Source organism: Eurosta solidaginis, chromosome 2 (assembly GCF_040869045.1).
Source record: "Eurosta solidaginis isolate ZX-2024a chromosome 2, ASM4086904v1, whole genome shotgun sequence".
Classification (NCBI taxonomy): domain Eukaryota; kingdom Metazoa; phylum Arthropoda; class Insecta; order Diptera; family Tephritidae; genus Eurosta; species Eurosta solidaginis.
The window spans coordinates 271,745,244-271,771,434 of NC_090320.1; the positions used below are offsets into that span (position 1 = coordinate 271,745,244).

Consider the following 26,191-nt stretch of genomic DNA (forward strand, 5'->3'; position numbering starts at 1 on the left):
AAAGCCACTCCAATCCCCAATTACCCAGGACATATTGTTCACGTAGACCTGTATTATACCAGCAATAAAATAGTGTTAACAGCAATAGACAAATTCTCAAAATACGCCCAAGCAAAGATTGTAAAGTCCAGATCATCCGAAGATATAAAACCCCCTTTAAGAGATTTGTTGGAGATATTTGGATTTCCCGAAAACATTGTGATAGATAATGAAAAATCACTGAATTCGGCTCCCATAACCTTCATGCTGCAAAATCGATTTGGAATAGAAATATTCAGAACCCCACCATATAAAAGCACAGTGAACGGACAGATAGAGCGATTCCACTCCACCTTGTCGGAATTATTGCGATGTACCAAAGCAGAAAATGTTCACTCCGATTTCCGCGATCTCCTTGATAGATCCCTATACAAATACAATTTCTCAATTCATTCCACTACTAAACGAAAGCCTATAGAATTATTTTTTGGACGGACAGTTGGACCGCACCCAGTCGACCTGGACAAAGACGAAAACATACAAAACTTGAAAATTAAACAAGGAAGGGATTTAGAGGTCCACAATAAGAGAAGAACAGATTTCAGGACATACAGTGCCAATGACGTTGTTTATGTAAAATTAAACAAGCGAATAGGAAATAAATTGTCACCCCGTTACAGGAAGGAAATGGTGCTTGAGGACAAGGGAAATACAATTACAACTCAGTCGGGAAAGTCGGTGCATAAAAGCCATATTAAGGCCCAATAAAAAAAAAAAAAAAACATTAAAAAAAATTAAAAAAGAATAAACAAACCAAAAGCAAAGAAACAACAAGCAAGAAAGAAGGAAGTTTTTCTCTTCTAAAAATTAATCAGTTAAAGGAATGAAAATAAAAATTACAAATTATAATAATAATAAAAAGGATAGTGCAGGAAGGTTTAAGGAATGCTCTGATTATGCGGGTCTTATATGACCAAAGAAACATAATTACTAATAATAATAATGACAAATATTTAATATACAGAAATTTAAGTTCAATACAATTAATCTTCTTAAATTTAAGTCAAATCGAGAAAAAGGCCATAGGCTCGCGATCTATTCTAGCAATAATTTAAGTCAAGTCGAGCTATATGTCATAGGTGTACGATTTTAGATATAAGCAAAAATTGAGTGTTCATGGTCATTAAAAAAATAAACCCCTTTTTCAGTCTTCTTGCCTGCATGGCACATGCGGATATCCAAATCCACGATTATTCATCATCCCACTTAATAACTATAGATAACGGCCTCTCAAAAATCAAAGATGGCACCCTCAACTTCATCCACATAATTAACACCCAAACATACAGAAACCTTTTGGAAAATATAACGGTGACCATAGGAAAAAATGTACCACTATCGAATCCTTTATATCCTACCCTGCAGCATGAGGCCCAACAAGCTATTGAGATGTTGGAACTCATTGAACCCATCCGAAATACTAAAACCCGAAGATCCCTAGATTTTCTCGGTACCGCTTGGAAGTACATAGCGGGAAGCCCCGACCATGATGACCTCAATATTATAAATTCTAACTTGGGAAAATTGATTATAAACAATAATAAACAAATTATTATAAATAATGTGTTGAAACACCAAGTAAATAAAATTACTGAAATTACTAATAGTTTGTTAAATGCTATAAAAAAGAAAAATGTCATAACAAATGATGTAGCAGTAAGCCTCCAAAATAAGCTAAGAATAATCAAAGAAGAAATCGTAAATGTTAAGTACGCCATACAATGGTCAAGAATTGGAATTGTAAGCCCAATAATATTAAATAAATTGGAAATTCGTTTAGCTATAGGAGAAATGAATAAAGAACATATGCCATTTGATACTGCCGAGGAGGCATTAGAACTAGCTGAAGTAAGTGTACTTAGAAATATTTCATCAATTTTATATATTGTTAAAATACCATTAACCACCATGGATATATATGAAAATTTAATAATTAAAGCTGTTATAAGGAATAATATTATAATTGACCTAAAATATAATAATGTCATAAAAAATAAAGACCGTATATTCAGCATAACAAATGATTGTAGAAAGTATAAAAAATAAGCATATGTAAGCAAAATGAGTTAATAGATTTAAGTAATGATTCTTGTATACCTAAGTTAATAAAAAGCCTCAACTCTTCGTGTCACTTCATCAACTGCCCCCACATCCCAAAGGACGAGCTTGTTGCGCCCGGAATGCTTTTCCTAAACAACTACAACGGCAATATTACCACAAGCAGCGACGTGAGATACATGAATGGCACCTACATCGTAAGATTTAAAATGAGACAATTTTAGTCAACGGGAGAACATATAGGAATTTCGAAGCACCCCCTTTAAGGATATTGCCAGCGATAGCACAACCAAATCCAATAGAAGAGAGCCTGACTAAACTTCTGTCATTAGAAGCGCTCAGTGAGCTACACATAAACAATACCATTGAAATCCACTCACTCCAAACAGAAAGAGTAATAAACCGATTTTCTTCAGGACTTACCCTTATATTAATTATTGTCCTGATGGCTAGTTTTGGCAAATATTGCTATAAAAGGCACAAAACAAGTAAGCCGTTAAAACAGCCATCGGAAACTATTGGACAGGCAGATCAAGAAGAAGAGGCTATGTCAGAAGCTCCCACACCCTCAACAAGAGCGTTTCAAATTTTTCAGATGCTTGGGGACAAGCGTTTTTAAGGAGGGAGGAGTTAACATAGCAAACATTTAAGAACCATAAATTCATTCTCTCACGCTGATACAAAGTATCCAGATGCAAATATTGCAATTCTACACGCGCAATCGCCAAAAGTGCTGACGGCATGTCTACACAAGATGCCTTAACGCGCAATCGCCAAAACTGCTGACTGCTTGTCTGGACACCAGATATCTTGGATCATGGCCATATTTTCCGAGCTGCGGCGCAACAACGAATATTCACCAAGCAGTGACGCGACAGCGAAGATCAGGGTATATAATTAAGCATATTTCCAAATTGTAATTCAGTTCTATTTTTGACATTAAATAAAAACATACGGCTTCCTGCCGTAGAAAAAAATATTTTTGTAAACAATTTAGTGCAGTCTAAATTAACTTATACAATATGTTAAAGGAAAAGATAATGTGGTAGGTGACACATTGTCACGGGTTTTTGAGGTAGATGCTTTTCAAAATTTCGATCTAAATTTTAAAATCTTACAAAAGGAGCAACAAGACACTGAACTTAATGAATTAATATCTGGCCAAACTTTTCAAAACTTAAGTTAATCAAAATTCCTTTGCTAAATTTTACCATCTGGTGCGAAGTTTCAGGAGAATGTCCTAGACCATTTGTTCCAAACAGCTTGCGTAAAACAATTTTTGATATTTTACATGGAATTGCTCATCCTGGTACGAAGGCTACCCGAAAACTAATAGTTAAAAGGTATTTTTGGCCAAGTATGAATAAACAAATAAATGTATGGTCCAAAGAATGTTTTAGTTGTCAGAAATCAAAAGTTATTCGTCATACGAAATCACCTATTAGCAAAATTCCAGTACCAAAAGGTAGATTGGATCATATTCATTTGGATATTGTAGGACCTTTACCCATTTCCAGAGGACATTGTTATATTTTTACTATAGTTGACAGGTTTTCTCGTTGGCCTGAGGCATATGCGCTAAGAGACATTTCTTCGGCAAGTATTGCAAGAAAATTTTTCAGTGAATATATTTCGCGTTTTGGAGTTCCATGTAATATAACTACTGATCAAGGCTCTCAGTTTACATCAAATTTGTTTTCGGAATTGACAAAATTTCTTGGAAGTCACCACATAACAACGTCTCCCTCCCATCCCCAAGCTAACGGAATGGTGGAACGTTTTCATAGACAGTTAAAGTCTTCAATAATGGCTAGGAATGGGATTAGAGATTGGTACGAAGAATTACCAATAATACTTTTGGGTTTGCGATCAACTTTTAAAGAAGATATTTCAGCTACACCAGCTGAAATGGTTTTTGGTCAAAATTTAATGTTACCTGGTGAGCTCGTTGTCTCAACTTGTGAGAAAACAAATTCGACAGATGTTTTGAGCAGTTTACGTGAACATTTTAGAAATTTTAAATCAAATCTTGAACATCATCAAAATTCTTCTGGATTTTATGTTCCTAAAAATTTAGAAGATTGTCAATTTGTTTTCGTACGTGTGGTAAACAAACATTCTTTACAACATCCTTACGAGGGACCTTATAGAGTAATTGAAAAAGGCATTAAAAATTTTAAAATAGAAATAAATAATGAAATTAAAATTTTTCCTATTGATCGTTTGAAACCTTCTATGGTGGATTTTGCGCACTTTACTAAAACAAAAACAAAAAAGAAAGCAACGTTTAATTTATATAACAATTTATCTCTGGAAGGGGGAGTAATGTAGGGTATTTGTAATAACTTTGAAATAATATCAACTTTTGTTATTTTAAATATTTTATGTATTCAAATTTGTTTTAATTTTCAATCTTGAATTTTTTGTTTTCAAAAATTTTCATTCTTTGTAATGTTCTGCTGGAAATAGAATTCAATTCAATAAAATATTCTTTTTAAAAATATCTCTAAAATATTTATCCTACAACTCTACAATACCCATGGCCACTTTCAGGCTTCGTGTGAACACAAGCTCTATAAGAATTGCAAATGGACTATGGTTCAGCCATATCATCGTGTGAGACATCCAGGCTAACCTGGCCTCATATGACAAGTGACGCACAGGAGCGCTTCTGATTTTAAACAAATCAGTTCTATTGTGCCTGATAAGGGTTCTAACAAGGCATTGTTTAATAGGCACGCATGGTGCTAGAATGGGGGCAACGACCTTCGACTATTGTCGCAGCTGCAGATGTACAGAAGAGGAGGAGAGTGTTCAGCACCTTCTCTGTCATTGTCCAGCGCTTAGTAGGCGTAGGTTGGCCTTGGTAAACCTTTTCTACATGACCTTGCTGAGGTCTCTAGCTATGAAGTAAAGGCTCTGCAAAATATATAATTTCCACGAAGTGGTTTGACCCGCATTAGGCAGGGTAGGGGTCCTCTTTGAGACCGTATATGGTATTTCAATGGGCCCATTGGTGGCCTAAGTAGTGAGCTGTTAGCATAGTGTCCAGCTCAGCCCTTGCAACCTAACCTAACCTAACCTTGCTATAATTTATATTTGTGGCTGCCACGTTCAAGGTAATCAAATGCCAATGCTTGGCTACGGTTGTTCTCAAACTTTTGTTTTTGTAGCACTGCTTTGCTTTTTTGTGGTTGTGGTCTGTAGACGCCGTGATGAATGTAATCAGCCCTATTTAAATAAAAAGATAAATTTTTTACGAGTAATCGTTTTAGATGACCTGAACAATATTTTCACTATACGTAATGAAAATACATATTTTTTGTTGCTCACCCTAATGTGTAATCAGTTCTGCTTCAATCATGATTCAAATTAGTTGAGCCATGGCTTCAGTGATAAATAGTAACAAATGGTAAGAGTGATTGTACTATTACAACTCGATAACAAAAGATTAAAGCATTTTTTATATTCTTATATTTTTATATATATATTATATTCTTATGCTTTTAGAAAAAGGTGCTATTTTATGATTGATGAGGATAGATAACTGTCCAACAAAATTGTATTTTTGCTGGCTGTGCTACGTTGGGGTTGTGGAGATAATTTAACTAATCAAAGGCCCTCGATTCAAGTGGCATGACAACTAACACTAAAATCTGTTAGAAAATTTTTCTAAACCGGGGTTACCCGTCAACAGTGATTTCGCAAGCCCTTCGTATATTTCCACCGTGAAAAGTTGCTTGGTAAATTCCCGTGTCCTAGCCTTTTGCCTTCATAACCTTAAATCCTGTTTAACAGAGCACTTCCTTTGGCTAGCCACTCTCGTTGGTGACTTCGATTACCAACTACTTTTAAGTGTGTCAGTAACCGTGAAGTGAGGGCAACCTAAGTTTCGTACTTTCCTTATTTCCAGGGCACAGATGCGTCTGGTGGCCAGTTCATTGAATACATTTAGGTTCATCTCTTCATCGGTCAACAACCAACCGCCTATTTCCACGTCGAACCTCCTGTTATTTGCCATCGGTCCACCGCTTATTTAAATGACATCAACTTTTTGAAATATTTATTTGGTAGGATTGGTACGGCTTAATGGCAGTCCTGTTTGGCATAAAGCATGGTAACTTTAGCAAGCTGTTCGGCACTCATGGAAACGTTATCTCGGAGAGAGTATACAACAATGGCAGCAATTAGCTTTTCACTCCTTGGTGTCGATAAGTTCCAGCTGCGATTACCTATTAGTAGTGCAGCCTTTTAGCGCTTTCCACTTTTGTATTGGTTTGGAGATGTTTAATGGTATTCGTGATATCAGCCTGGTATCCTAAAGGTGGTATATGAACCGAAATTTATGACAGTTTGTTGTTGTTGTTGCAGCTATAAGGACACTCCCCGAAGGCCTTGGGGAGTGTTATCGAGTTGATGGTCCTTTGCCGGATGCATATCCGGTACGTTCCGGTACCAAGCCCGACCATTTCGGGAACGGTTTGTTATGACCACATGCGACCTTCTAGGTCATACCGCCCTCCCACCCCCTAGATCCATAAGGAGTTCGGGGTCGCCAGAGCGTCGCCTGTTAATGAAACAAGAATTCGCCACGGATAGGTGAGGTTGACAATTGGGTTTGGATAAGCTATGTATTGCGATGGCAACCTGAAAGGGCTGCGCTACACAAACCCCTTGAATCCGGTATTTTAGTTGCCTCTTACGACAGGCGTACCTACCGCGGGTATATTCTAACCCCCTAACCCGCTTTAATGCCTAGTACCGGTCTTCGTCTCGGGTTAGTCTCTGGCATAGAGCCATTCTCCCAAGCGATAATTACAGTGCCCCGGCTCCAGTCTAGACTTAAGCAATCTACGGACGTATAGCTTAACGCTTGCCACAACGTAACGTAAATTTACACAAGACCAGAGTAATACGTTGAGTTGTTCCAACTAATACGCGTTGGCATTCATGCATAAAATATTCTAATTTTTTAGGCAAACCACAGCCTTCGGTCTAGACCGTTTATGGTTCGTAGAGCCTTAGCACCATCTTCGGCTTGACACCCCATTCTTAGCGCGGTTCTTTGTGCATGCTTTCCAGTGCAATTCGCAAACGATTGTTTGCCCTAGATACTTGGTACTATTTGATAAAGTGTATTCGTAGCTGTTTAGCATTTCACCTATAGTAGTTACCAACAGCGCTCTATCTTATCAATGGACTTAAAGCTATTTATTCTTGATTGTTGCAGTGGATGACCTAAAGTGGGTGCTTTAAGAAAGAAAATGCACTTCTGTGCAAGCTATGTTAATAATATGGGTATCCCTAATTAAACATACGCGAAGTTTATGTTGACGTGCTTTTCAATATATCTAACTAAAGCACTGTGCTTGCAATACTCCATCCAAAGTGGTCTATTAAATCGCTCGCACAAGTCCGACTAGTACCAGAACGTACTAGATTTATATTAGGCAAAAAATACTGGGAGCCTCCCATTCGGGAAGAGAGATTTTTAGGTTATAATGTAGTTACAAATTTAACATCAAAACCCGCACCCTCTTACTTAAAATGTACTATACAACTATGTTAATTAAATATAAATACAATCATATACAAACATATTATTACACAAAAACTTACTTACCAACACGTATGAAAACTAGAGCGCTAAACATTGATAATGCTACTGGACTGAATACGCCTGCAAATGTGCCCAGCGTTCGACCGTTTCGATCCGGATCCTGCATACCGAATTCCACATAACCATGAGCTTCTGCGTTGGTTGGCGAATGGATATCGCTACCATTATTGCTTCTATTCACACCAAATAAGGAACCGAATGAACGAAACATTGTGGAAGCTCCACTGCTACGATGTGCCGCTATTGGTGCCGTCTCATCGATAGCAGATGCAGTTTCCATACCGCCACCACCACCCCCATTACGTCTATCTATCGGTTGCTGGATCATTTCAATTGTACCACCAGCTGTGGGTACTAAGTCACCAGCTAAACGCGACAATTTGTATCCGTATATACACACACACGCACACAACGCCTACAAAAATTCTGTATTCACAACAACTTTGTTGTTCAATTACTCACAGTCAGAAATATTTATGATTCGTAACTGCGGCTGAATTACCGCAAAAGCGTAATGAACCTATCAATTGTTTATTATAATTACATATGTATGCATGTATGTATATTGTTAGTTTCAGCTATTCAACAGTTAGCAAAAACTTGGCATGACTGCCTACATTGATATTAACACACGAATGGTCTTGAATTAGTGATCCTCTCCAGCCACCCTTTGTCTTCACAATTTGGTGAAAGCGAAGACGTAGCACAGCCTACACTCAGAAATTATGCACACTTATTAGATATTGTATGGCATTCGCACTTTTGTTGTTTTTTTCTTCTCGTTTAGTAAATATTAGGTACACCAGTTATGTAGAAGTCGCTGCGAATTTATGAACTGCAAAGTGGAGCAAAGTGAAAAACAAACTGAATCATCTGCTGGAGCGATATTTTGGGTAAAAAACACGAAATGGAAAAGAAAACAATAAGATGTGATAAAAAGGTGTATAAAGAAACCCAACAAATCGAAGGGTTGTCACAGTTCTGTATTTTCTTGATGAAATTCGATTATACCCTACAAGAAATGGATGTTCGGAAGTTTCAAGGCGAATCCACACCAGGTGGTGGCACAGCGATTTCAACCCAATTCGCCGTTCGGATGAAGGTAATTCTTTACTTTAGCTCACAACTGCTAAAACTCGTCCAAAAATAGCGGGAGAGGTGTTAAAAGACGCGCTCTGGGCCCAGGATCGCGAATCCGAAAGCGGAAATTGGAGATTTTGTTTTCGGAGATATTTGCAAACAAAATCGAAAATCCTCATGTGATTTTTGTAGTTTTAATGATTTTGGTGCACCCACAAGAAAAACTGCGAACGTGAGTGTTTTACGCGGTATAGCGGATTGGTCTCCAAACCGGTGTTGGACCCACCCAAGGTAATTTTTTATAAGCGCGGCCTAAGGCCGCCAATACAGAAAGGTGTTCTACGCAAAAATTCTATGGTTCCCACCCCCGGTTTCGAAGCGCTCCGGGGCCATTTTTCGGTTTTTTGGAAATATCTTTTCACAGAAATAAAATTTTTAATTTCCGCTTTCGGCATCGTGGTTTTGGGATCAAGACGCGTATTTTGAACCCCCTCCCGCTATTTTTGGACGATTTTTACCAGTTGTGAGCTAAAGTAAAGAATTACCCAGAAGATTGTCAAGTCAAAAGAAAATTTTCATTGATTTCGATTAACTTACATATTGTAGTACAATGCGTTGTATGGAAAATAATCAAGAAGAAGCAATCAGCTGTTGGGATAACAACAACTGGTTTAAATTCGCCTTGCATGCAAACTTCTCAAGGCGAATTATTCTTGATTATTTTCCAGGTAAAAGTCTAGTTGAGGGTTCGAGTGCTAATACGCTATTAAAAATATCGAGAGGGGTATCAAACGACGCGTCTTGACATCAGTATTAACACATCCGAAGGTGGAAAAGAAAAAATTTAACTCGTTCAAACGATATTAACGAAAAACCGAAAAATTACCCGCGGGTCTCTCCGAAACCGGTGGGTGGAATCCATTTTATTTTTGCGCAGAACACCTTTCTGCATTGGCGGCCTTTGGCCGTACTTATAAAAAAGTATCCTGGGTGGGTCGACACCGGTTGGAGACCAAAACTATATCCGCGCAAAACTCTTATATTCACAGTTTTTTTGTGGGTAGCACAACATTACAACCACATGAAAATCACCAACTTCAACTGCAAATATCTCCGGACAGAGATACAATTTTTCTTTCCGCCTTCGGATTATTGTTGTCGAGGTCAATACGCGTCTTTTGACATCTCTCTCGATATTTTTGGTAGCGTATTAGCAGTCAACCACTCAACTAGACTTTTACCATTTTCCGTACAACGCCTTGTACTCCAATATGTCAGTTAATAGAAATCAATGAAATTTTTCTTTTGACTTGACATTTTTCGGCACGGCGAATTGATTGAATTCGCATTGCCACCGCCTGGTATGGATTCGCCTTCTTTGCATGCATCCCAAGTTTTTACCCGTAGTCATAGAGGAGGAACCACGAATGCAATAGGTCCGACACAAGATTGTCGATGCAGCATCGTGCGCTGAGAAATGAGTTGATTACAAGTATTGCATGGGCAGCGCCAAATAGCATATCACAGGCGCTATTGGACATGCAAAAGTACCCAACTTTCAACTTTTGTTGCAAAAAAAAGCATAGGTCATTTGTTTTGACTAAATGTGCCTTCAGGCTTTGTAATACCTATGTATATGGCACTACTTTATTTTGAAGTATTTTTTCTGTATTTTTTCTTCTTTTTTTTTCACCCTCCCTCCTAATACGACTTCAGTATTGATGTAAGTGTGTAAACTATATTCCAAAAAACTAACGAAATACAGGAAATAAAATTAAAGAAAAAAAACTTTTTTAAAAATAAGCTTTTATTATTGATTAATAAAATTAACTAAAAAGTAAAAAATAAATTGACTGTAAAGAAATATAACACTTTATAAGTTCATTGTAAACCTTTAACGATAATTAGGCTTCTTCGTCTGCGACAAAAAAATTCCATATTGTACATAATTATATATTTTTAACATTAAAACTTTACACCTAAATTATTAAATCTTACAGTTTATATCACAGTCCTAATTGTTCTAATAAAAACGTGTTACATTGTGATGGCAAGAAAAGGAGGCCCTAAATGTTCTTAATTACAGCATCAAAATTTAACACGCTTTTTATTATAACAATTAGGACTGTGATATAAACTGTAAGATTTAAAAATTTTGGTGTAAAGTTTTAATTTTAAAAATATATAATTATATACAGTATGGATTTTTTTTTTTTGTCGCAGAAGAAGAAGCCTTATTATCGTTAAAGGTTGCAATGAACTTATAAAGTGTTATATTTCTTTACAGTCAATTTATTTTTTACTTTTTAGTTAATTTTATTAACCAATAACAAAAGCTTATTTTTAAAAAAGGTTTTTTTTTTTCTTTAATTTTATTTTTTACTTTTTAGTTCGTTTTATTAACAAGTAATAAAAGCTTGTTCTTAGAAAAGCTTTTTCCTTAATTTTAATTTAAATATAAATTTTTTTTAATTCTTAGTAGGGTAAAATTTTGTTTAAATTAGTTATGTAGCCTTTACTTTCTCATCCTATCCATTTCATTTAATGCATCAACATTACAAGGTTTCTTCGAAGTCAACTTTGAACAGTCAAGTTCTTCGATTCGAGTGTTAACTAACTTAAAATCATATTTTATTGTGACTTTGCCTATGTCGCGTTCAGTTTACAACTACTCATTGCATATCTCTGCTCTGTTTTAAAATACAATTCCAACTTTCGGTTAGCTAAAATTCCATCCCAAAAATCTGTAAAACAAAATCAAGTGCGCAGAATAGTATGCAACATTAAGCGATAACAGCCTTACTTCTACGTTCGTGTATACACAAACAAAGCGAAGTTACCTGCGTTCTTGAGGACTTAGGCTTTTATGCCAAGGTGAGCACAAATCTTTACCCATAACTCTGTTATCGATTAATTTATCGAATTCTCGCAAAGTGATATTGCATTGTCATCGAAGTTATACATGCGTGCAAAATTTCAGCTCAAGCGGACACCGGGAAGTGTATCAAATTTGTATTTCGTTAGGTTTTTTTGAAATTCGGCTGTTTTTTCTGACAAATGGAAATTTTTTTTTTTAGTTTGTTAATTTTGTGCACAAATATACAAATAAAATTAACATTCTTTCGTTAAAAGTTTAAAACAGGGGTCGACTGCTAATACGCGTCCATTCTGAAGGCTGAAAATAAAAATATTGGCTCGCTAAAAAGATATTAACGGAAAACCGATAAATGACCCCGGACCCTTCGAAACCGGGGGTGAGATCCAAAGTATTTTTGCGCAGAACACCTTTCTGCATTGGCGGCCATCAACTTCGCTTACAAAGAACTGCCCTGGCCGGTCCACCAATGGTGTGGGATCAAATTTAGATTCGCACAAAATTCCTTCCCACCTGTGTACAACAACTCAGTATGAATAGTATGGGTTAATTGATTAGTTTCAAAATTGACACAATTGACTATAACCTTGGTTAGGGACCATACGGCAGACTTGGAAAATTTTGTGAGGTCGGGCAAATATAAACACCTCCGCAAAGAGAGCGCGCTCTCTCAATATTTTTGACGTTTTTTCTCATTTCTATGTATAAGATTTTAGATAAGAGTTTTTCTGTTACAGGTTAAAATTTATTTGAAAAAAAAAACCACTTTGGTTTTACCCGCTTCACTTTCAAGATTTGCTAACAGGGAAAATTACAATAACCACATAAAATTGTCAACTTGAACTGCAAATATCTCCTGACAGAGTTATCAGTCGACCTCTGTTGTAAATTATTACCAAAAATATTTCTGACGAGGGTTTTTTAAAGTTGTGTTTTTTCTCAATCAAACTAATTTCAATATTTTTTTATTTGTGTTTTCATTTCCTTATGTTTGGAAATTGATTTCTAAATATAATATTGCGCAAATACCTTTGGGGTTGATGCCTTTGTGGATACAATGGCGCATAGTCATAGTCAAAATAAAATAGGTTTTAAATTTAGTTTCAGCTTTTGTGACAGATAGCAAAGAAAATGATGTCAAAAAGCTGCGACTAAATTTAAAACATATTCACCCTTATCGTGAAGCTCACGCGGAAAAGTGTTCGCCTTCACTTCTTTTGTTCGGGTGAACTTTTTCCGCCTATCGGCAATTTCGGGCGAACAAATGATGCTCTATTGCGAATTGGCAGTGAACAAATAATTTACTTACAATTGTGTAAATTTTGTAACCAAGCATATATTTCTTTAAAATACAACATAAATATAAATAAAAAATTAATAAAATAATGTTTAGTATTGCACTTAGGTTGGTATTGATTGAGCGCGAGGCGAATATATATGTGAAAGCGATTCGGAGGCAATTAAGGGACAGTTCTAACCCTTTGGAGCTAAATGATTCACTGTAAGCTAAAAATTACTATTTTCAGCACTTTTGAATAACAAGTTAATTTTTTTCAATTAGCTTTCGCCAATATTACAGGCTAAACAAGCTGGCATTCTAGTATTTGCTAGTTATTCTTACCAACTCCTTGCCACCATTGAAGCAAAAATTTGGAGTTCCACCAATTGTAAAGTTGGATACATGTCTTCGTTTTTATCGCATAGGGAAAAAGCGTTGGAAAGGACCATGAAGTGAGTCTTAGGTAATCTTGTTTCAGTGAGATGATCAACATTTTGGAACCGTTGTTTTGTCCACAATGGATAACTTGGCCGACTGATACGTTGTGAAAAAATAGAATTTACATACTTAGCAATACAGGAATTTCACTTTTTTTCGCTCAGCTTACGATTGTGCATTATTTATTGATTTATTTCTAATAATTGAAGTACATATGGTAGTAGTGCAGTTTAGGGGCCCCACCCTAAAGTTGGGCCAAGATTTTCGAGTGAGGTATCAAAAGACGCGTATTAATCTCGAGAACAATAATCAGTCATAAAAAATAGAATTTACATACTTAGCAATACAGGAATTTCACTTTTTTCCACTCAGCTTCCGATTGTGCATTATTTATTGATTTATTTCTAATAATAAAAGTACATATAACAGTATCAAATTTCAAAACAAAAAATTATTTACATTTTGTTTTCCTCTCGTTCGTCTGTAAAATATAAGTGAATAAATTCGGGTTTCCCCGCTGTTCATTTCGCCCGAACAAAGAGTTGGCAATAAGGTGAAATCTTTTTCAAACACGAAAAATTGTTTCGCCACCCTCTGCGATAGGGTGAACGAAAACTGTGAATATTTTCCGGTGAAAATAAAACTCGCGATAAGGGTGATTTTGTTTCGACTATGACTATACGCCAATAGCTTTAAGCTTGTGCAAAGAGGATAAATAAATAAGAGCCGCCAATCTGCTACGAGTGGCGAGTAACTCGCTGGAAATAAAAAAAATTTATTTCTAATGTTTTCTGTGAGGGACATTTTAATTGTCTTGTACCTTATGCAAATGTGATTTTTGGAAAGAGAATTAATTAATTAATTAAATACAGTCGGAAAAATGAACACAAATATTCCACGAAATGTATAGAAGACATTTATGCACATCTCTCCCAAAAAAAACCTGCGATTACCCTAACCAAAAACACGCAAAAGTTACGTTCCATTGAGACTCGAGCGAGATACGGATAGAAATTTAACATGCAAATGCATGTAGCAGATTTTTTGACAGCTAACCACTTTTGAGTTGGTAGCACTCATGGCTCAACTATATGGTTGGCTCATCTTTACAGCAATAACATACCTTTGTTCACATTGCCAAAATTAGCGTGTTGGTGTTAGACGAATGGAATGGAATGAAAAAATAAAACTTACCAGCATTTGTAAGTAGTAAGAAAATGTTGTAAATTCGTTGGTTTCTTTTTAAGTTTGCCATCTCCTTCTGACAATCCCTACTCCAGTAAAATGAAAAAAATAAAATCAGCTGGTGAGATGAGCCAACCATATAGTTGAGCCATTGTAGCACTGAACTAAATACGTGTACATTTGTGTATACATAAAAGATCTCGCCATATTTAAAAGCAAGTACACTGAAAGAGTAAACAACTTGAAGATGATGTAAGGAAAATAAACAGTTTGCTTACGTGCGAAACTATTTAAATGTTAATAATTCTATCAGTATCTTAAAATTTTGTGTACGTTTCTTATTTTCTACAAAACAGATGTTTTATATTAGTGCTGCCAGCTCTCATAAAGTTGATCCAGATCGTTCTAATGAGATTTGAGCTAGAGCCAGAGCTCGATAAACCAATGGAACGGCCCTAAAGGTACGAGTCACCTATCTTATTATATTTCTCCTCTTTGGCCGAAGTGTCATGAAAACCGGGCCTTAGTGAGCAATATACAACTGCAGTATTGTGGCAGCACTGCTTGTAATAAAAAATAAAACAGCTGCTTATCAGCTATTTTCGTTTTTGAGGAAACCATGTTAAATTTATTAAATAAAACCAAAAGTATTTTAGTGCTATCTTTGCGAAGCATTACAGGCCGTGCTGCAGAAGATGTTGCTAAAGAGACGCCAGCGCAAACGCCAATGGCAACGGCAGCAGCACCGCTTATATTAACACAGGACTTCAAGACATATGAACCCATGAATCGTGCAGCAGCACGACAAGTTTGGATTGAGAATATTGATGATGTTACCGAACGTAAATTGGGTCTTATCGAATTACATCCAGATGTATTTGCAACGCAACCTCGTGTCGATGTCATACAAGAAAACATCGAATGGCAACGGAAATATCGTTATGTAAGTTTTGCTAATACGAAAGTACGCTCCGAGGTGCGCGGTGGAGGACGAAAACCTTGGCCACAAAAAGGTCTGGGACGTGCACGTCATGGTTCCATACGATCTCCATTATTTCGTGGTGGCGGCATTGTACATGGTCCACGCTCACCAACTACACATTTCTATATGCTACCATTCTATAAGCGTGTTATGGGCTTAACGGCTGCGCTGAGTGTTAAGTTGGCACAAGATGATTTACATGTTATTGATAATGTAGATATACCAACTCAGGAAGCACAATTTATGAAAGATTTGATTAAGCAACGTAATTGGGGTCCATCGGTATTGATTGTAGATAGGTAAGTGTATATGTAAATGTGAGCATATTGTAATTGCTGAAACATTTTTGCTTGTAATACAGAGAGGACATGTTCCCGGAAAACATTTGCTGTGCCACTGAACAATTGGGTTATGTAAATTTAATGCCATCATATGGTCTTAATACATATTCGATGTTAAAACATGATACATTGGTGCTAACTGTTGATGCAGTCAAGCATATTGAGGAGCGATTACTTTACCAACTGCATCGTACTGATGCACACCTTAAGGAAGCCAAGTTTAAGCTAGATCAAGTTTAAAATAGTTTTTCGTTATACCCATTTGATTTTCTACCACTTGATTTATTTGCTTTCTTCAAGCGGCTATCATCATTATCCAAATAATTCAACACGTTGTATAAATCTGAAAATATATTAACATTAATGAGCCTTTTTTTGTATCGTACTATGTTATAGAGCACTAGAATGAGAAAGTAAAATTCAAAAGAATCTAGAAGAGAACTCTTAAGTTCGGCACAATTCGCGCTTTATAAACTCAGTTATCAATTCAACAATAATGGTGGTAGAATAGAACAGATCATTTTGATAGGTAGCCACCGATGCTGGAAGCTATAGGGAGCTCTGAACTTAAGGAAAGAAAATTTTTATGTGAAGGGACCCTGTATTGCGGTGATGCTCCTATCCTATCTTCTTGAAGAATCTCGTCTTTAACAACTCTGCTTCAAGGACTTCTACACTGCACTGCTACAACAACAACAACAGAACTTCCTGTACTTCATATTGTTGTTGTTGTTGTTGTAGCAGTGCTTCGCCCCACCTAACAGACGCGACCGATCACAAACTGTCATCAATATCTTCTAACGGGAGTCCAAGGAAACTTGCTGTTTCAACAGGGGTGGACCAAAGGGAAAGGGGTGTTAGAGGCGTTGGTTCCACATTACAATTTAAGAGATGGTTGGTGTCATGTGGGGACACATTACAAGCGGGGCATACATTTTGTATGTCGGGGTTGATTCTGGATAGGTAAGAGTTTAACCTGTTACAGTATCCAGATCGAAGTTGAGCCAGAGTGACACGCGTTTCCCTGGGGAGTATGCGTTCCTCTTCCGCAAGTTTTGGATACTTTACTTTGAGTACTGGGTTCACCGGGCAATTCCCGGCATAAAGGTCCGACGCCTGTTTGTGGAGTTCACCAAGGACCTGCTTGTGTTTTTTCGCTTCATACGGCTGTGTTCTCAGATGCCGTATTTCCTCAAAATGCTTACGGAAATGACTCCTTAAGCCCCTAGGCGGTGCTGGCTCGTCAATCAGATGTCTGTTGGGATGCCCAGGTTTCTGGGTATTCAACAGGAACTGTTTGGTCAGCATCTCGTTTCTTTCCCTGATGGGGAGTATTCTCGCCTCATTATGTAGATGGTGTTCTGGGGACATAAGAAGACAGCCCGTGGCAATTCTGAGAACAGTATTTTGGCAGGCCTGTAGCTTCTTCTTCATATTGTCGTTGTTGTCTTATCTATCTCGATACGCTTATCCAGTTACTAAACTTAACCGCACTGGAACAATATTCTATAAAAGCATGAAATTACTGGCATATACTGGTGACATTGATATCATCGGCCTATACACCCGCCAATTGGCGCCGGTTGGCGGAGCGACTGGCGCGCCTTGTTGGACGGCCATAACCGTTTAGACGGTTAAGCGCCAATTAAGTAAGTAAGTAAACACCCGCGCTGTTAGTTCTGCTTACTCCAAACTGGAAAAGGAAGCGGTAAAGATGGGTTTGATGGTGAATGAGGACAAAACGAGGTACCTGCTGTCATCGAGCAAATAGCGCATACCCGCCTTGGCAACCACGCTACTGTTGGCAGCTATAAATTTCGAAATAGTAAAAGACTTCGTTTATTTGGGAACCAGCATCAACACTAGCAACAATATCAGCACTGAAATTCAGCGAAGAATCAATCTTGCCAATAAATGCTACTTTGGACTAGGTAGGCAATTGAAAAGTAAAGTCCTCTCTCGGCTAACGAAAATGATATCTACAAGTCACTTAAGTGTTTCTATCGGAACCCGCCTATGGAAGCAGAGGTAGAGGGCGGCCCCCACTCCGTTGGAAGGACCAGGTGGAAAACGATTTAAACTCCCTTGGTGTGACCAATTGGCGCCGGTTGGCGGAGCGAAGGAGCGACTGGCGCGCCTTGTTGGACGGTCATAACCGACTGTTAAGCGCCAATTAAGTAAGTAAGTAAGCTTATCCAGTTGGTAAAATCTTTCCTTAGATAAGCCAATTTATATACAATGGCGCATAATCATAGTCAAAATAAAATAGGTTTTAAATTTAGATGCCGTTTTTTGACATAATTTTCTAAGAGCTATCTGTCAATAAAGCTGAAACTACATATGTAAATATAAAACGATATGCGCCAATACCTTTAGCTGCGCGCATCCTTTTTAATTTATCCAACGATATTGCTGTCATGTTAGATCTGCATGTATCTGTGCTTATATTTGGAAATTGGCTTTTAGTTTGAGATAATGACGGTAGGTGAGCCGTTGGTGGTAAATGATTTTCCGTACAAGTTAAATGATTATCCGAAAACATTTCATTATCTGTTGGCAGAAGCGTACTGCTGTCGAGCGTGAATGGATAGCCATAACTCGGAGTTTGAAATGCTGCACACAAAGAAGCCATTAAAATATACATAAGTAGTTATTGTTCCTACCAATCATATACTAAGCAAAAAAATTAGAACTTACGTATTGCTCCCATATACGAATCGTCATATCTATATTGTCCGTAGTAGCCACCCGGCATCATTGCACTACCAACAGCACCAGGCATTGTGGTATTAGCAACATCCATATGTTGCCATTTGGTTAGTTCGTTGGCATAATTTATTGTACGTGGAATATCCGATATTGTGGACATAACTGAAGTTCTATGTGAGACATCGAAATTGTTGCAAAATGAATATGCGCTGGTGTTGCTCGTATATGTTGAAGGTAAACTATTGTCGCTCATAGTGGACGTATCGCATGTGCTAAGTGTTTTGTTGGAACGTAAGGCATTTACTATTTTTTTAAATGCGGCCATTTTGTTTTTTTTTACTATTGTTAATATACAATTTGTGTAGAATTTCTTGGTTCTTGTTGTTTAACAATACACCCCCGATTTTGAGGAGTGTTATCGGCGTTGCTGGTCCTTGATATTTTTTGTAATCGTTGTCTTACATAGATCTCCAAACGTATTAGTAATTTAGACAAATTAAGTTAGCATAACTGAAATTTTGAAATAGATTTTATATATGTATGTAAATGTTTAAAGCTTTTGTTATGATTTTTTTTTAATGCATACCGATTCATTTTGCTGTGCCAGCGAGTGCGATATTTTTGTTTAATACTCTATGGTATCACATCCGTAGGTTGAGAATAAGTGTCTCCGCACAGCTCCCAAGGTCTACCAACAATTTCGGCAGCGATAGCTGGCGGACTATGTGTGTTACATGAAAAAAAACAATCCCGAATTTATGGAGAAATAGTCGCGAGACGATCCTTTAACCAAACAGTTCCTGTTGAATACCCAGAAACGTGGGCATCCCAACAGACATCTGATTGATTAGCCAACACCACCCAGCATTATGAGGAAATACGGCACCTGAGAACACAGCTGTATGAAGCCAAAATACACAAGCAGGTCTTCAGTGAACTCCATAAACAGGCGTCGGACCTCTATACCAGGAATTGCCCGGTGAATCCAGTACTCAAAGTACAATACCCTAACCTTGCAGAAGAGGAACGCACACAAATGCAACAATATTGTTGTTGCATTTGCATGTTAAATCTCTATCCGTATTTGGTTCATTTGTCATTGGAACACGAGGAATGACATCTCTCTTAGGGCTCATTCAGGATTTGTGTCCGAAGAGGGGGTGGGAGGAGGAAGATGACAGTTATGCAGGAAATGACGCGAGTAATTATGTCCGGTTTTCCAGTGCAAGTTTAAACTACGATTAAAGTTGACTAGAGTTTAACCCTGCCACTTTGTTCGATGACACAAAATTTTGCTGCTCATATCAGCTTAAGAGGACTTATAACCATAAAACCATAATCAGATAAAACAGCTGATCGAACCTACCTTATGGAAATCAATATAATCGATTAATGGTGCCATACCATAACGCTAACGCCACAACCATACCATAGCCAACCAATTGGTTTCTCGCCATATCCATAACCTAAATATATTGGAGTTGGTGAATTTAATAACTTTTTGTAGAATTTTTCATTGTTTTGGATACGTTATGACTAAGAGACTTATTTTTTGTGGACTATGCAATTTCTTGCGTTTTTTTAATTTTTATGAAATTTTCACGATTTTTAGGTTAAGGCACCACCGATCACATTGGAGATGGTTATAGATATGGTTACGACTATGGCGTTAGGGTTACGGAAGTATAATTAGCCCTTAAATTCTAGTCAACTTTAACTGTAGTTTAAACTCGCACTGAAAAACCGGCTATTAAAATAGCAAAAACATAAAAGTCCACATTTAAAGCAATGAAGAAGTTTAAAAATCTGTTTTAAATTCTTATTAACTCTTCTTTAACTACATATGTATGTATTACTGTTTCTGCGTATGAAACTAGTCACTAATTAATTAATGTTATATAATATTAAAAAATTAATGTATGTCCTTCTTATTTATGAAATTGAAATGATTAGCTTTTATTTAATAAATTTTTAATTGGGATCCATTAACCGGGCACGTACCATCCAACGAAGGTCCGCATGCGTGCTTTCACCAGGAATTTGTTCACGAAAATAACTCCATTCACTTTGATAATAGTGATACAAAGCCACCGGATCTGTGCTTAATGGACGGCGACGACGCGTAGCGGTACAATGCCTTGGTACTGTAAATAAAGGCATGAACAAATTAGAAGTGAGGTTAGGTAGTGTTGAATTAAAGAAATGTGAAATTTATTTACAGAGGATTGTGCTATAGAGATTTACTATTACACCTGCAAAAATATTTAGCCCGAATTCTTTTGTTAATATGCGTCCCACGGTCGCCGTGGTGTGGTGGTAGCGTACTCCGCTTACACCACCGAAGGTCATGGTTTTCAGTCTCGGGCAAAGCAACATCGAAAGGGAGGTCGCTCCTCGCCAGTGGACACTCCGACACACTTCAACCACCTCGCAGCACACAACCACCACATGTAGGTCCCGTTCAGTCAATTTGATGGCACTGTGGTACCAATTGTCCGGCAACCAAAATTAATGGGTGTGACGTTCTGTACTGACCTGCATTTTGGCGAGCATGCAACCCCAATGACACCTATAATTCAGAGCCGTAACAAAATTGTTAAGCACTTGGGGCAAAGACAAAAAAACGCTCATAGCTACTGTTGCCGAGCATAAAGAAATACAATGGGGGAAACTTTCAAAATACCGCGCTTTTATCTGCCACGGGATGTCTTCTTGTGGCGCCGGAACATTATCTACACAGTGAGGCGGAAATACTCCCCATAAAGGAGTGAAACTAATTTACTAAACAAACAAATTCTGTATAATACTCAGAAACCTGAGCAATCCTACCAGATATCTGAGCGAAAAGGGCACACCTCTTAGGAGCATAATGCAGTCGTTTGAACCAATAGAGCATAAAAAGGATACCTGAGTAGTCCACAAAAAGTCGGCAAAGTCATATGCCGATAAATACGCGCGAAGCCCGTTCCCAATATTAAATGTCCGGGACTCGCAATTGAGGAAAGTAGCCTCCCAGGGAGACGAGCGTCAGTCTGGCACAATTTTGATTTGGATAATGTAATAGAAACAACCCCGACATACGCATTGTACATATGTCCAACATGTTATAGGTCTTTCTTTGGTTCAAACCTGTTGAAACTGCAACCTTCCTTGAACTGAATCCATACCAGGTGGTAGCAAAGCGAATTCAACCAATTCGCCGTGCAGAAGAATGTCAAGCCAAAAGAAAATTTTAGTTGATTTCGATTAACTGACATCAAGGCGAGTCCATACCAGGTGGTGGCAAAGCGAATTCAACCAATTCGCCGTGCAGAAGAATGTCAAGTCAAAAGAAAATTTTCATTGATTTCGATTAACTGACATATTGTTGTACAAGGTTTTTTATGGAAAATTATCAAGAAGAAGCAATCAGCTGTTGGGATAACAACACCTGGTACTGCATTCGCCTTGATTCACTCTGGTAGCATGAAATGTTATCATGCCAACTAAAGTAAAACGGTTAAGACCGCTGCCCGCGTCAAAGAGTGAATTTGCCTCATATATGTACTTATACCATGGTATCATCCAAACTTTAAAATTATATAAACTAAAGAAATGTTTGACTCACTCATAACACCCAACGAACGGGCTGTTGTATAACTGCCACCGCTAGTACTGCGTCCTGTCGCAACACGTTCTTGAGATGGCGTTCTAACACGTGTACGTCCTGTACGGTAGGTGGCATTGCAAGTCGTAATACCCAATTGATTGCGTTGCGAATTTTCATCTCTTGCCATACCACCTACATGTGGTTTGGCCCCTTTAGCTCCTGATCCAGTTCCAAATCCTGATGCTTGACCACCACGCTTTGTACTTTCTTCTACATCTCTTGTCGTCAAAGCTTTCTTTGATGTACTCGGCTCATCATTATTAATCCGTCTGTTCTCCGATTGCACCTTTGCTTTTACTTCATTATATTCTCCAAATGGTGTACGATCTACAGTTTGCGAAGCTCTCTCGCGCGATAAATTGTCTACGCCACCACGTAAACTTGGTTTTGGTGCTTCGGTGAGCATTGCATGGTTCTTCGCATATTTCACTGCCATTGCATTACTCTTGCTATTCGCTTGTTTGTGGTGGTGGTGACGTTGTTGCTCTAATTGGCCTATCGGACGCAGCACATGTTTCTCGTGCTCACGTTTAGTCTTTAACTCGACATCGCGTTCGCAGCGCTCATTCCCTTTTCCCAATTTGGCACGAAAACTGGCGGTCGTGCGTTGGAAGAGATTCTCGAAATAGTTGTCTTGATGGGCATTGATCCCAAGTGATTCTTCGTATTTAATGAGCTTTCGCAAATCTAAGAATGATTAGTATATGTATGTATTTTTTTGCATCAGAATAAAAGAAACTATTTAAAAGGAAAGAAAATTTACTTTTTAATTTTGTAGTTGTTGCCTAATTATTACTTCATAATACATTTCAAAATTTTAAGGTCGACTTGCAGAACGGTAAGTATTTTTTTAACTTTGGGTTAAAGGGCTAATTAAACTTCCTGAATCCTAACGCCATAGTCGTAACTACACCCATATCCATAACCATCTCCAATGTGATCGATTAATGGTGCCTTAACCTAAAAATCGTGAAAACTTCATAAAAATGAAGAAAACGCAAAAAATTACAAACATATTCCACAAAAAATAAGTCTCTTAGTCATAACGTATCCAAAACAATGAATAAAATCTACAAAAAGTTATTAAATTCACCAACTAAAATATTTTTGGGTTATGGATATGGCGAGAAACCAAAAACCATGGTTATGGCGTTAGCGTTATGGTATGGCACCATTAATCGATACATTGATTTCCAAAAGGTAGGTTCGATCAGCTGTTTTATCTGGATATGGTTTTATGGTTATAAGTCACCTTTAATTGGCACTTTAAGACCTTATTATTAATCACAGCAATTGAGTGCTTAACTGACAATAACTATCATCACCAAGGTAGATGAGGTATTACTCCACCTGTCGCTACCACACCGATGGGAGGGGCCGTCTTCATCTATTCCCAAACCATGATCTAGCCAACGAAGTATTTGGTCTTTATCACATCTGCGTTCAACATTAAAACTCCTTAAGTACACGCAATTTATTTCATACGATTCCAGGTAAATTACTGGCTCAAATGTTGGCTGACACCCTGTTACGGTCTGCTGCTACGGTCTACGGCTACGACCCACTTGGGAGCGTGTTCACGCGAACACACCTAGCGATGTGGCGATAAAAAGATATCAAAAAGGAAGGGAACAGACAGACCGGCCATCACTAGAAAAAAAAGAAAAAAACCACCACGAGTTTCCGGAGATAGGGAAAAGATCCTTTCCTTTTTTCTTGCGGTCTGAGGCGGTAGGAAGATAACCCTCGTGACCTAAAAGTGGCCAAAGTGGAAATTGCAGCGATCACAATTACAGCAGGTTACCGGTAAAAATCGCACGAAAGTTTTTTTCCCATTCGGCAGACAATACACATAAGTGCATCCACATATAGTTGGTGGAACTGACGAGCGCCGCCCTCAAATACAGATAGTTCACCATCAAAAATCGGGCGGTTTATAGCAATCATAAAACCACTCCTCTACATATGTTCATCGTATTTTCTGAATTCCTCAAAGCCGTGCTTATATACATAGCCAAATTTTGAAAGGCTGAGGAGCTATGTACATACGTGAAGTTACATTTCAACATTTTAACCCGAAAATTGTCTCCGAAATGAGTGAATTCAATTAAAAACGAAGTAAGCTAGCCGGTGGCCACATTGAAATTGTTTTAACTTGCTCTCAGGACGTGCTAAATTCCCAAACATAGTGAATACTAATATTAATAAATAGTAATTGAAAGGCATCGGCGTTGACTCCTCCGCGTATGCGAGGAGCACGGGAATGTTGGAATATTCCCAACGATTGCACCGCAATATACATGGTTCCTCAACTGTGAGTAGCGTTTCAGTAACACAACAGCAGCACCAATAACTACATCATAAGTATAATTATCAACAACATGTGTTCATCTAATGATCAGTAGCAATAGTGGTGTTGGCTTAGCGGTGTCATTTACATCCACACCAACTACAATATCACCACCCTCAACCATATCCAGTGACCCGGCATCGTCATATGCCAAGACGCAGAGTGCCACTCCTGGAGTGATATATTAACAATAACAGCGGGTGCAATCTTTCGAACAGCAACATCAACAATTGATAGCACCTCAATATCCACATTCCTCACATCTGGACGTTCGCGGAGCCAACAGCATCGTCAGGCCTAAGGGCTGCCACCATTATTGCGTGCAACACCGCGCGCTACCAAATCGATGCGCCAACAACGAGCGCAACCACCACTGACAGTGCCAATCAGACGCGCAACAACTACCCGGATACAACAACAACCGCAGGGCCGGCTGACATAGGCCTGCGGGAAAAACCTGACTTCCACAACTAAAACCCTTCCAGACTTACAACATCACCTACAATAATACCTAGGTTGAGCCAATGGGTGAGTTCGTTCCGGTTACGGAAAATATTTTCAAAACAAGAGAATGAAAAATTCTGATGAATTTTTTTTTGTTAAATCTACAAATTTTTATCTAAGCTTCAAAACTTTACTTTTACCCTGGGTTGCATCGTCTAATTCGTTTCGGCCCAGACCAGTATAACACTTATTTTGACCATTTTTTTTTCTTTTTCAAAGGCATCTGTGGATTTTCTTCAATACAATGTATGTAAAATTAAGTTTTTCTTAGGGGAGACAACTTGGAATACTCTTTAAAAGGGATGGTCAAAGAAAAATATATTCTTGATTGACTAACTAACATTAATTGGACTGGAACCCTCTAACTTTTCTAAAATATTAGAGTTAGTTTATAAAGATTTCGGTATTAAAGAATCTTTTTTTTATTAACTAAAATAAACGAAGGAACTGATGAAATTTCGAAATCATTACTGTTGAAAATCGTTGACTCTTCACATCTTCGTCAGACGTATGTGAGAATGTGTGAATCGAAAGAGTCTTTGTAATTTGAGCAGAACGAGTTGCTTCCAAACGGCTTAACGATGCCCACTTCTACCGGGTGTTTTCCTTTGCAGCGCGATTATGAAAGAATATCGCTAGTGTTACAAGTTTTCTCCCTCGATAGCTTATAAAACAGCTCATACGAACCACAGCCTCAGTTAAGTATGTAATGATAATTTATAGTAGCTTTACCTGAGCTTGTACGTAAAAAAACTTTTTAACACAATGTTAACCAACTCTGATTTGACGAGGTCTTAACAATCAATTGCTAACTTGCGTAAATGATAAAAAGAAATATATGACAGTCTTGTTTATTTAGCACAAATTTGAATTTAAAAAAAAAAAAAACACGTGCCTCTGTAAATATATTACGTAGTTATTCTTAATTTGCTATAGTATTTATGTATCTATATTATTTTGAAACCTTATTAAAACCCGAACAACACTACTTACCAGAATTATACAAGAGACAAAAAATAGAAAAGGAAGGAACATAAGGTAAAATAAAATAAAATAGCATCCAATAAAATAAAATAAAACAC

The 26,191-nt window shown here is 37.6% G+C and overlaps 3 protein-coding genes across 11 annotated transcripts in view; 1 reads left to right on the plus strand and 2 right to left on the minus strand.

Annotated features, from left to right (window-relative positions):
• The window catches only part of LOC137240976 (solute carrier family 12 member 9), a 271,735-nt gene extending 263,144 nt beyond the window's left edge, over window positions 1–8,591 (minus strand). For 5 of the 9 annotated variants that reach the window (XR_010949876.1, XM_067768062.1, XM_067768063.1 and 2 more), the window contains exon 1: window positions 7,721–8,591. Coding sequence is in view for 8 of the 9 variants with exons in the window: in XM_067768062.1 (XP_067624163.1) it covers window positions 7,721–8,045 (325 nt within the window). In the remaining variant the exon portion in view is untranslated. The remainder of the gene's footprint in view (window positions 1–7,720) is intronic. The other 4 variants (XM_067768058.1, XM_067768057.1, XM_067768059.1 and 1 more) reach the window with 4 other exon arrangements.
• Window positions 8,592–15,094: 6,503 nt separating this feature from the next.
• On the plus strand, window positions 15,095–16,266 carry mRpL4 (mitochondrial ribosomal protein L4). Its single transcript, XM_067768072.1, has 2 exons — window positions 15,095–15,855; window positions 15,918–16,266. Exons 1-2 carry the CDS (start codon window positions 15,194–15,196, stop codon window positions 16,135–16,137), a joined length of 882 nt encoding a protein of 293 aa, XP_067624173.1. The 5' UTR covers window positions 15,095–15,193; the 3' UTR covers window positions 16,138–16,266.
• On the minus strand, window positions 15,174–20,218 carry LOC137240985 (uncharacterized). The gene is made up of 4 exons (XM_067768088.1): window positions 19,193–20,218; window positions 18,595–19,116; window positions 18,268–18,510; window positions 15,174–16,240 (listed from the first exon to the last, which is right to left on the minus strand). Exons 2-4 carry the CDS (start codon window positions 18,929–18,931, stop codon window positions 16,134–16,136), a joined length of 687 nt encoding a protein of 228 aa, XP_067624189.1. The 5' UTR covers window positions 18,932–19,116; window positions 19,193–20,218; the 3' UTR covers window positions 15,174–16,133.
• Between the last annotated feature and the right edge of the window lie 5,973 nt (window positions 20,219–26,191).

Bases quoted from the DNA above. Each gene is read 5' to 3' on its own strand.
- mRpL4 (XM_067768072.1), top strand. From the start codon at position 15,194: ATGTTAAATTTATTAAATAAAACCAAAAGTATTTTAGTGCTATCTTTG. The intron at 15,856-15,917 runs GTAAGTGTATAT...CTTGTAATACAG, and splicing joins TCGGTATTGATTGTAGATAG to AGAGGACATGTTCCCGGAAA.
- LOC137240985 (XM_067768088.1), bottom strand. From the start codon at position 18,931: ATGGCCGCATTTAAAAAAATAGTAAATGCCTTACGTTCCAACAAAACA. The intron at 18,511-18,594 runs GTAAGTTCTAAT...CTTTGTGTGCAG, and splicing joins TTCGTATATGGGAGCAATAC to CATTTCAAACTCCGAGTTAT. The intron at 16,241-18,267 runs GTATTGGCGCAT...ATATATTTTCAG, and splicing joins AAGGATGCGCGCAGCTAAAG to ATTTATACAACGTGTTGAAT.